The sequence below is a fragment of the Olea europaea genome, chromosome 16, assembly GCF_002742605.1.
Source record: "Olea europaea var. sylvestris chromosome 16, O_europaea_v1, whole genome shotgun sequence".
Lineage (NCBI taxonomy): Eukaryota > Viridiplantae > Streptophyta > Magnoliopsida > Lamiales > Oleaceae > Olea > Olea europaea.
The window spans coordinates 3,937,979-3,949,728 of NC_036252.1; the positions used below are offsets into that span (position 1 = coordinate 3,937,979).

The 11,750-nt window shown below is 36.1% G+C and overlaps 2 protein-coding genes across 2 annotated transcripts; one reads left to right on the forward strand and one right to left on the reverse strand.

Moving 5' to 3' along the window:
- The first annotated feature begins 5,306 nt into the window (after positions 1-5,306).
- LOC111412507 (glucan endo-1,3-beta-glucosidase 3-like) lies at positions 5,307-7,164 on the forward strand. Its single transcript, XM_023043448.1, has 4 exons — positions 5,307-5,373; positions 5,700-6,260; positions 6,347-6,545; positions 6,633-7,164. The coding sequence occupies exons 1-4, from the start codon at positions 5,307-5,309 to the stop codon at positions 6,835-6,837; spliced, it is 1,032 nt and encodes a 343-aa protein (XP_022899216.1). The 3' UTR covers positions 6,838-7,164.
- Positions 7,165-8,689: 1,525 nt separating this feature from the next.
- LOC111411771 lies at positions 8,690-10,421 on the reverse strand. The gene is made up of 2 exons (XM_023042370.1): positions 9,026-10,421; positions 8,690-8,917 (listed from the first exon to the last, which is right to left on the reverse strand). Exon 1 carries the CDS (start codon positions 10,251-10,253, stop codon positions 9,045-9,047), a length of 1,209 nt encoding a protein of 402 aa, XP_022898138.1. The 5' UTR covers positions 10,254-10,421; the 3' UTR covers positions 8,690-8,917; positions 9,026-9,044.
- Positions 10,422-11,750: the final 1,329 nt, after the last annotated feature.

The following is an 11,750-nucleotide window of genomic DNA, read 5'->3' on the forward strand; positions in this document are numbered from 1 at the left end:
TTACAATTTTTATGTAAATAAATGTAAGAGGTTGAACTATTTTTATTATTTATAATTTTTTTATTTTTTTATAAAATATTTATAATTTCAATATTTATTTTTTGAACTTATTTTTCTTGATTTTTAATTTTTTAAATTTAAAATTTAAAATTTCCAAAATTTTATTTAAATGATTGTTTTTCATGTTTTGAGTATTTTTAGAATTTTCATCGAAAACACTTAAAACATCAAAAATACGTTTCGAGTTCTTTGTTATAAGTTTACCTATGTTTTCGTAAATGAATTTTCAAAAATATCATAACAAATTTTTTGCAATATTGAAATATGAAATAATTTGAAACAGTCAACCAAAGGCACACTAAGTTTTTGAGAAAATGAAAACCAAACGTAAGCATAGTGCTCGTGAGTAATTACTTAAAATTTATTTTTCTTACACTCATTTTTTAATCATGTATTTTCAAAAAAATAAAATAATTTATGTTTTTCTTTATTTTTTTTCCTTATTTTAAAATTATATATTCTTAAAAAAAATCACTTTTATACGAGCACATAACATATTTGTACAGTTAATTTGTATGTTATTGCTTAGAATGTTTTTGAGGTGACAAATAATTTTGTACATTGTGTCCCTGATTGATTTTCATTATTTCAAAGTAGGAAAAAGTTTTGAATTTACATGCAAAATATTTTCCTTGCTTTTTAATTACACATTCTCCAAAGAGTCACTATTGAAAAACTCCTTTTGATGAAATAATTGACATCAAACAAGGGCTATATATATATATATATATATATAGTGTGTGTGTGTGTGTAAATTGTCGGTTCAATAAAATATAATTTTAAAAATGAGTTTAAGGAAAGATAAATTTAAAAAAATGAGAGTGAAATAAGGGGCTAAATTTGTTGTTCGATAAATTTATCTCTAGAATTAAAGAAGAGTAGAGGAAGATCATGATGTTCAATGTAACAAAACTGGCTTCAAGGCACGTTACAATTATGTTTTCTTTAAAACATTATTTGTCATCACCAACTTTGTGATCCACACAGAAATGCAGATAGGTTTTGAGGATACAATCAAACCTTTTATAATGTTCTCAAAATTGTGTTATATGAAAATAGTTGAGTATTATTATATATATAAATTACATGACGTGTACATAGCAGAGGGGATTCACATTAACCAACTCGACGTCGATGATCAATTGGATCATGCCAATTTAATCTAGAGGTCAACAAATATAACTGATTGCATTAATCTAAGTAGCTAATTAAGTCACCCATAAAATTTAAAGAACTTAAACGAGCATGAGTCGTGTATTTTGAAAATGCCATTTTCTGTCAAGATTATTTGTCATTTCTCAACATACTCAAATCCAATTTATTTGGACCTCTTAGAGTTTCTAACTAAGGAGCACGCAGATCCCAAAAGTCATGAATTAGATTCAAACCAATATATAGCTACTTGTGCTTTATCGGTAGATTCTAAGAAGTTTTCGAAAGAGTCATAAATCACATAGTGAGCCCGTTTTAGGCATACATATTACCTTCCATTTAGTTCTACACTGTTTGTAGTAGTTAGTACACAGTTTTCAGCAGAGAAGAATTATTATACAGCAGGAAGAACTACTTAGAAGTATGGGAAAACTGGGATTGGGAAGCACGGCTCAGAAAATGAATGCTAAGAGATAAAATCCTACATTGAATAAAGTTGAAAACATAGACTAATTTGTAAAGGGTTTGAACTACTTCTCTTAATAAGGTTGACTTTTTAAGATAGAATCCCAAATCTTAACAATGATCGCCTAAAGGATTCCAAGAAAATGAATTTGAACACCGGGATTTGCACTGTTTTAGTAGTCATACCACCTATCTATTACATCATATTAATTCCTGTTGCCACGTTTTGATCTAAGGAATATCCCTTGTTTCTTTAACAGAGACATTCTATTAAGTTGGAAGGGTTCTGACAGTGAAACTCAGCAATTTACTCTTGAGGAAGACAAATAAAAGAAATGATTGATGTGAATAATTCTTTGTTTAAAGGAGCGTAAATGTTTTACAAGCTGTGGAACTTAAAGCTTATTTTGGATTGGGACATACTGATTGGAAGTGAACACACATTTGGGGACACAGATGTAGTTGCAAATTGGCTAATCAAAACTGTTTATTGGATGCGTCAAAAGAGTTTTTCCTTTATACCACTATCCACTTTCATCATCTTGTTACTACTTGGCACAGGACATTACAAAATGAGTTTTCCTTTGTACCATATACAATAACATGTATTTTCAATTAGTGTGGTCGTTGACCTCAAAATCCGGTAGGATCAAGCATCAATATCTCCCGGCCATCTCTCATCCACCTATATATCGCATGTGCAATGATAGCCTATTGAAGGGAAAGGACGATGTTCTAGAAAAAGGTTTGACAACTGTTTACATTGCGATGATTAGTGTTGTCAATGAGCTGAGTTGGCGAGCTTGTGGCTCGTCTAAGGTGAGCTCACGAGCCAAGCCAAGCTCATGAAATTTAGGCTAGTGGATCGTGCTCACAACCAGCTCCCGAGCTCGACTCGGGTTTTAACCCACAAGAGCTCAAGCTACCATGAGCCGAGTTTCGACAAACTGATGAGCTATTCGACCATTTTGCCATCTCTGGCGACGATGAAGTTACTCGTCGGTATTATAAAATATAAAATGATTAAGTACAAGAAAGATGAGTGAAGTAGGAATTTAGTTAGGGGTTAAATAGCCTATCTTATGCCAATAATTCTCACACACACACACAAAAGAATATGGGACATGTGAATCAAGATGGACCGTTAATGACGTGTTATCCCGCTCCATTATAAAATTCCAGCTAGGACAAGCCCATGACAGATTGTTTAGGACATTAAATATGATTTAACGGGTCCCATTAAGTTGACAGCACAAATGTCTAAGTAAAAAATGGTAGAAAATTACTTTGAAGAAGTGCCTGAACAGCTATGGTTCAACTAAAGATGCAGCCATGGATTCTTTCTTTAGCGACTTATTTGTTTCATGAATTGTGAAGAAGCATGTCGTCGGAGAAGAAGCATTTGTTTCGCTTTTAAAAACCAACTCCAGTTTTGTGTTATATCTTTGTTTACGATACTACTTTAACGAGAAGTTTGGTTGAAACTGTGAAGTTTTGTTCAATGATCGATGATACATCATTTATAATGAAACGATGTTCTTGCAAGAACAATTGTAATGTATAGAAAATAATTGTATCAACAAAGACATTGTCGTCCATGTTCGTTGTGCTCATGTAAGAAATCAATCAAGTTTCTCCCATCACTTTAATGCAGCAACTCAAAATCTTTTTCAGTTGTTGCAAAATGTTCAAACTCCCCGTGATTAAGTCCGTGTTTGATACTCATTTTAACCTCATTTGTAGAATATCTTTTACCGTTACACAGTAATTTGAGCAGTCAAAAATTCTGCCGCCTGACACATGAATGACAAAAGGTTATACCTTTTTAATTATTTAGCCTTCTCCTTTACCTATTTTACCCATAACACTCAAGCCCAATTTGTCAACAAATTTGACAAATGGGGGTAGAAATGGAAAAGGGTGAATAAAGAATGAATAAATCTCCCGGGTTGGGGACAGGGACCTGTTTTCCTCCCGAAACAGGGAGCATGGCTCATAAAGAATAAAATTGCTCATTCACATGCTATAACGTAGGCCCCACTTGATGTGATGGAAAAAATGAATTATGGTAGAATAATGGCATCCAAATTTTGATTTTCTCAAAATTAATTTTCATCAAAATACTTTTACTCATGAACTTATGATTTTTCCTTACTTTTTAAGATCCCGTTTGGAAGTAATTTTTCATTCCAAAAATTTGTAACCGTTATTTTACTATTCTAGCAGTAATTTTTGACTTATTTTCTCACAGGTGATCCCACTTTTTTCTTGAAGATCAAAAAATCAATTATCAAAATCACTAAGAGTCTGTTTGGGAGTGATTTTTTTTTTCAAAAAATTGATTTTTTGACCATTATTTCACTATTTCAGCCGTCATATTTGACTTCTTCTCTTACAAGTGACCCCACTTTTCTTCTAACGGTCAAAAAATCGAATCTCAAAATCACTCCCAAACATGTTCTAATTATATATTCTTTGAAAAACTCGCTTCTCAGATGTCAAAAGCAGACAATATCAGTCAATCATTAATTTGAAAATTGAAACATTCGTTGAAATTTTAAAATCATGTAACGGCCTCTATTTTGCTTTCGGCTGACAGGGTACTTTTTATTCGACAAAAATCACATGGATGGTCCCACTATCTTGCTTTTTATATCCGAATAAGACCGTAACAATAATAAAAGAAATGAAAGGCAATAAAGAAAGTAACTTATTGATAATTATTAATTAGATTATGCATTATCTAGAAAAATTGTATATTTAATCCTTATTCTTTAGCCTCTTTATGTTTTTCATCCCCAGACTATAAAATCACTCATTTCAATTCCCATTGTTTAACTCCTATGGCATAATTATTCCTTTTTATCACATTCTACCACAATTGACATGTCCTCTGAAAATTAACCACGTGCATTTCACGGGACATTAACGCCAAATGTGATAGAGAGTGATGAAAAAGGACTGTTTATGCAAATCTGATTTTACCTTGGGGATTGAAAATTACAATTTTAAATGTTGGGTGCTAAAAGTGCAATTTTAATATTGTCAAGATGCTTTTCCCTCTCAAAAAATTGACTATGTGCTTTCTACTTGATACATCAACACAATGTTTGATTGAAAATGGTAAAATAGTTAACGTTGAGATTTGGATATTACGATTTTAAAGATTGTACATAGAAAGTGGAGGGACACTAAAAATTGGGACTAAATGTAATATACCATCTACTTAATTGTAAGAATAAGTACTTTTTTTATTGTTAAAAAATTGTAACTTATTTAAACACGCTTAAATTAGAAAGTTTTAAGGTTAGCCAAACATTTGACACCACCTTGCCATGCCATTTATCCAAAGGCCTTTTTAAAAATTGTTTCTATGTTAGAGGCACAACATTTTCAAACTTCGTTAGTAACAAAGTAATCACCCTTCTTTTTTAATGCCTTTGTCACACCAATCCTCTCTCTTTTCCTTTTACCTTTTCACACCCACACTCACTCTCACTCTCCCTCTCACACTCTCTCAATGACCATGTTTTCATATCTGTGTCATGTTTTGTGAAAACCCTCATATTAACACTCCATTTGGTTATTCTCCTGTATCCAAAAACACCCAAAAACAGTTTCTGGTTCGAATGGCTATTCCAGCTTCAGAGGTTCTGTTTTTATTCTTCCTGTCTACTCTTCTTGTCCCTTCTTCTGGTAAGTACTAAATCTGTATATTGCATTTGCTGTATACCATTAGTGGATCTTGCTCAAGTTATTGGTGATTATAGGATTTCGGAGAAATTTTTTTTAAGAAAAAAAATTTGATTGTTTTTCCATGTGTTTTTGTAATAAAATCAAGTGAAGAAAATGTGCTTTTGGTTTCTTGGATCAGAGCCAAAGTAAATGGTTAAATGTGATACTAATTTGTAGATCCAGTGATCAAAGATGCTACTTTTGAGTGATTTTGGACTAGAACAAGCTTACACATGACCATACAAGTCTAAATGGCACGAAAAATAATTGCATTCTCCGTGTTACAGAAGCATATCTGTTCAAGGATGTTGAAGAACGACAAATATTTTACTATGAAGCGATTCAACATGATGTAGTTTTTCCATCAACCCCAGTCACAGTGACCGTGTCTCCGAATAATTCAGCACCAGCAATTATCACTATTCCCTCTACAAACCCTGTGCCTGTACCTAATACAAATCCAGCTAATCCACCAGCACCAGTTACAACCCCGAGCACAAAACCGGGGGGTCAACCAGTGAGTAACCCCGTAACAACTTATCCTAGCCCAACTGGAGTAGGCGTTCCGGTGACTCCTCCTGCAGCAACAAATGCTCCAGCAACTACGGGGAAGAGTTGGTGCGTGGCAAAGACTGGTGCACAACAGAGTTCGCTTCAAGCGGCTCTTGATTATGCTTGTGGGATTGGAAAAGCAGATTGTTCGGCCATCCAGCAGGGCGCTACCTGTTATAATCCTAACACTTTGCAAAACCATGCATCATATGCCTTCAACAGCTATTATCAGAAGAATCCAGTGCAGACCAGCTGCGACTTTGCTGGGACAGCTGCGATAACCAATGTGAATCCTAGTAAGTACAGAAAATTCTCTCTTAAATGAAATGGTCACTTAGAACTTCAAGTGCTAACTGTTTACCCATTATTGATTTACATATAGGCGTGGGATCTTGCATTTTCCCAACATCGTCCTCCTCTTCGTCCCCACCAACAACAGTGTCTCCAGTCTCAGCAACTCCTCCACCACCAACGACGTCATCTTCAGTCTCAGCAACTCCTCCTCCACCAACAACATCATCTCCAGTCTCGGGAACTCCAACACCACCAACAACAGCATCTCCATCTGGAACACCACCTAGGTAAAGAATAATTCTAATGTCCGCAAACTGTGTTTTATATGATCTCACAATGTTGGATAGTAATCCATGAAATCTAATGCATTTCAGCACAAGTACTCCTCCATCCGTCTTAAACTCTAGCAGTCCGACTTTAGGAGGATTCCCTACAAGTTTTGGAGATAGCCCCCCTCCTGTTTTTGATACCTCGACATCTGCTTCAAGTTCTTTGCAGCCTTTTATTGGCTGCCTTACTGCAGCGGCATTCATAATAACAGGGAAATTCATATTGGATTATCAAGATTTAGCATTCTGAATGGATTAATGGGTCAGAAGCTCATCCCTCTACTAGCATATCAGTTTTGGGCTATTCAGACTGTTCTTCACGGTGAAAAAATTAGCAGAGCTCGCAGTTGTAGTCTGCTCAAGTTTCACTTCGGTTGTCACTAGTTGCACTTTCTACTACTAGCTCATTATTTATGTAGAGAAGGTATTCTGTTTAATCTTGTAGAGGTAGACCGGTGGCTTTACCTAATGTCTAGAAAAGTTAAATTTGATCAGATAATCATCCTGCTATAGTAGGATTGTCCAAATAGAGATGAATGAATAGCCCAGAAATAATATATTTTGTTCTTTCACTTCATCTTTGTCTGTTGTTAGCTCTTCCCTTTCCATCCCTGTCTATGTTTCCCCCAGAGGAGGTTCTGTGGGTGAAAGGTTTTGTGCTCATCTCATTTTCAACCACACATTTACACAATAAAAAATTATACACGTAAGCCCATTTTTCCTTACTTTTTAACTACACATTCCCATAAAAATACTATTCAAAACATAGTTTTTTTCAAATTAATCGCCACCGAACTGGGGCTAAAGATTTAATTATTTTCCAATTTTAATTGGACATAAAGCCTGCTTTCTTTGTGGCCCATTGCTTTTGTGTTAATGCTCGGGGCCATTCAGTGTGAGCCACCATGTGCCTGCACATCACAGTCCACCTTTACCCCCTCACTGTGCTTCCACTTTTTGTATTGCAGATTTCTTTAATTGCGATTATTCTGTGTATTATTTAGTGTCCAGGACTTCACATTGACAAATCAAATGACAGTATTTCTTTCATTTGGATTAAATAGGTAGATTGCATGAAACTACCATGCTCAACTTGTTCGCCGCAAACCTGAATTGATTCCTGCTAGCCTAGATAGGATGATCCATTCCATTTCTTTATGATAGCAGCCTGTGCAAAACTAATATAAAAAAAAATCTATTTAATGATCAGAGGAGGAGAGGGATTTGATATTTCATTGTTCAAAACAATACCGGTTTTCATGCTCTTGAGGAAGAAGCTATGATAACTTTATCATCTGGGCAGATGTTAAAGTTCTGAAATGAAAAAAACTGGTCTAGGCAACACCATCAAGATTGATTGTCAGATACCTCATTTCATGTTGTTATTATACATTTATACATCAACCGCACAACGGAAAAGGAGAGAATCCATTCTTAGCGTCTCATAATGCAGCAACAGACACAAAATTATGCGATAATAGTATTTTTCATTTAAAAATTGCATCCATACGATGTAAAATTCATCTCAATAACAGAGGCTTGAAAAGAGTTTTCTCTTCGTTTCATGGAATATAGATAAAATAGAAAAGGGCATTTAGAATGCACGTTTCTACAATCAAAACAGAAATTGATTCTACTCTTCCCCTAACCTGGATAGATAATTTTGACACCTCTTCGAAAACATTTCGAAAATCAACATAAGAATCATAAGACGGATCATGCATATGTGTTAGACTCCAGCATACACAAACTGTGTAGGCATTCCAGTTGCCAGTTGGGCATATAAAAATACATGACAACATCATCTGAATCTATCTTTGGTTTAAAAAGTCCAGCACACAAACAAAACTCCACTTGACCAAATCTGTACCACTCAGGCCAAGTCAAATTTCCATTTCCCAACTTTGAGGAGGTTCTTCGGTGCAATGACTAGTTACATTACCAATCAATTGGTAGATTTCGAACCAACATTTCACTAAAATGCTAAGAAATAAATCATTCTTCGTAATCCATGTTCAGTAAGACAATACCATGAGAGAAATTGGAAGACTATTGGTTTAACACTGTAACACCAGAACAGAGAGATATAACCATTTGATACATTTAAGGGAAGAAACAAAGTTCAGATTCAATTTCTCAAAACAAAGGGGAGGTACAGAATATCATTACAAGCTCTAGAAAATCTTTACATAAAACTTGGCACAAGATTGATGAGATAGACAAATATAAAAATCTACTAATCTAAATAGATATAATTCACTACGTCTACCACAATACTGATCACATTCTTAAGAATTATAGCCACTAGCCTCTGCATGCTATCAGAAAACCTGAATTCAGAAACCACTATTATAACTAAATGAACAAACACCCAGAATATTAACCATTCAAAAAAGTTACAAGTCCATCTTGATTTTCATAATATTCAAATGACTTACCCATAAAAACACCTCCTAACTATTGCTGTGTCCCATTATTATGCTGTCCTTCATAATTTTCCTTGTGCTGCATCTGATCCTCAACACGTGGAACCAAAACTATCCCCTCAATCACTTCCTCCATATTCTCCCCACGCAAATTGTGATTCTCTGCAGCAGAACCTAAATCAGCCAACATCTCACCCCCACCAACGTTATTCTTCCCATCGTTGGATCCAGAACTCACTCTCATGTCTCCATTTTTTTCAACATCCATTTGCACACAATTATCATTAGAAATCTTCCCTGATACTTCATCTGAAGCCTTTGTTCCACCCATTTTCTCATTTCCCCTCAACTCCACAATATCCAATGCTGCCAACTCCCGACTTGAATTATCCAATCCATCCACATTTCCCGTTGAACTTGTCTTCTCTTCCACAACTGCCACCGGATTCACACCACCATCCGCATTTTCACTTCTAGCACCGCTGCCATTATTAACATTAGTACATTTTTCTCTAGTCGCGTGTCCAATACCAACACCCAGATCATCCATATTCCCACCACTTCCACCTCCACCACCCAAATGAGGCACATTTTCACCAGCACTAAGCCTGGAAACCGGAGGTGATATCGACAGAGCTGATTCCTTCTTTCTTACCTTCTCCCTCACAACCAAGTATGCCACATGTTCCAATGCTTCTCTTGCCCTTTTCCTTGTGAATGCAGCCTCCTTCGCCCTCCGCTCAGCTTCCACTCTTGCTGCCACAGCAGCCTTAGACATAGACGCTGCGGCAATCTTTGCTGCAGCCAACAAGGTCTTCGCTGCAGTCTTATCAATCACCCTATAAACCTCACTATTTCCACTGACGTCCAAACTTTCACCCTCGCCAATAACATTCGCTTCCGTTTCCTTTTTCAAGTTAAAAATTGGAGAGTTTGGGTTAACACAGAGGGGGCAAATATAGAGGTTTCCTGGAGAAGCGGGGGAGGTGACACAGTACGAGTGGGAAGAGGAGTAGCATTTGGAACACGTGATAATGGAGTCGTGTGGTGGAGAGGGAGGGTAGACCTGGAAGCAGGAGGGGCAGAATGATTGAGGGTGAAGGCGGAGGACACAGGTGGAACAGAGCCGACGGAAGATCCCACGGTGGCGGACGTGGTGGAGTAGCCGCCGCTCCTCCACACCGCAGTTGCCGCACGCGTTGGCGGAAGAACTGGTGGTGTGATCTTGCTTTATAATCATGTTTATCAGAATTTCTTCATTGCAAAACAAATCAATGGAGATAACAATACTAAATCTAACAGAATAAATTCTTACTTAGGGTTTGCAGGTAGGGTTTCGCGGAGTGGAGGAGAAGAAAAATAAGAACGAAGTGAGGACGTCGTCGTTTCTATAGTCCGTGGAGATTCATCATTAAATCGTCACTATAATGTGATCAAATTTTTATATTACTACGCTATCCACCTTATTTTCCAAATATAAGTTAATTTATTTTTTTCTCATTTAAATATAAAAATATATTAATAGGAAGTTGAAAACCAATATCTAGTGCTAATTATGTGATGATATTTTAATTTTTGTTAGGTAATAGTCTAATTACGCATTTTTTTCAGTCTACCCGTTAAAATCTATTATCTTTTCTATTGACCTCGAGAATTGGACCCTTCACGTGATCAACGAAAAGCTACTCCACGTAATCCTTTCTGCGCACAACAACGCACGGTTAGAAGCACACGGTCGGAACCAACGGTGGTGGTGGCGACCGCATACACTCCGACGATCAAGTCAGCATTGGGTGATCGAAACAATGCTCAAGTTATGCAAGAGAGTGGGGAGGAAAATATATATGTTTTAGTATGGAGAGCTAAGTTATAAGTGTTTCATTACCTTTATCTCTTGCCAAACCTTGGGTATTTATAGAGGTAGAGCAACACTGGATGTGAGACACGTGTATGCATCTGAAGATGTGAGGCGTCCGCTCATAGGCGTCAATTAGCCGCGTCTATAGTGGACGGGTAACTAGTTCTACTGAGTTGAGTTGATAAGTTACATCAACTAGACCTATGGAGATGTCACATCAATAGATCTTTGGAGGCAAAGGGATCCTGACAGATATCTTTCTGACAGTGGCGGTGGAGGAATCTGAATGCTTCGGAATTGAGGGACATTTCGGTTGCTTCAGTCGACTCTTCACCTTGCAGTTCGCCATGTTGAGGTTGTCAAGAGTGGAAACCACTTTGAAACCACTTCGGGTGAACAAGTGGAACTTCGGGGAGTGCGTGACCGAAGCGGTTTAGGTAGGGGGTGTAACATTTTCAAAATTTTGAGGTATCAAAAAATTTTGAAAGACACAGTGTCACTTTTTATTAAAAAATAAACATTTCAAGTGACATCTTTCATAACATCTTATAAAAAATTTCAAATTTCAAGTGCAGCTAACATACTACTTTTTAAGATGACATATTGTGTTACACACTTGCACGTTGGCCGAAATCCCCAAATCAAGAAGGGAAACGAAATTTCACTTTATACATGTAACATATGTATCTTGTTACTCCCTCTATCCCAATTACAGAGGCTTGTTTCATTTTTCACACGAATTAAGAATTCTTCTTTAATGTCATTGGAAAATTAATTTTTGTCAAGGTATTTCCTAGTTTACCCTTATTTAATTTTTTATATGTAGTAGTAAATTATTGTTGAAATTAGTAAAGAATTTGAATATTTAATTTGAAAAAG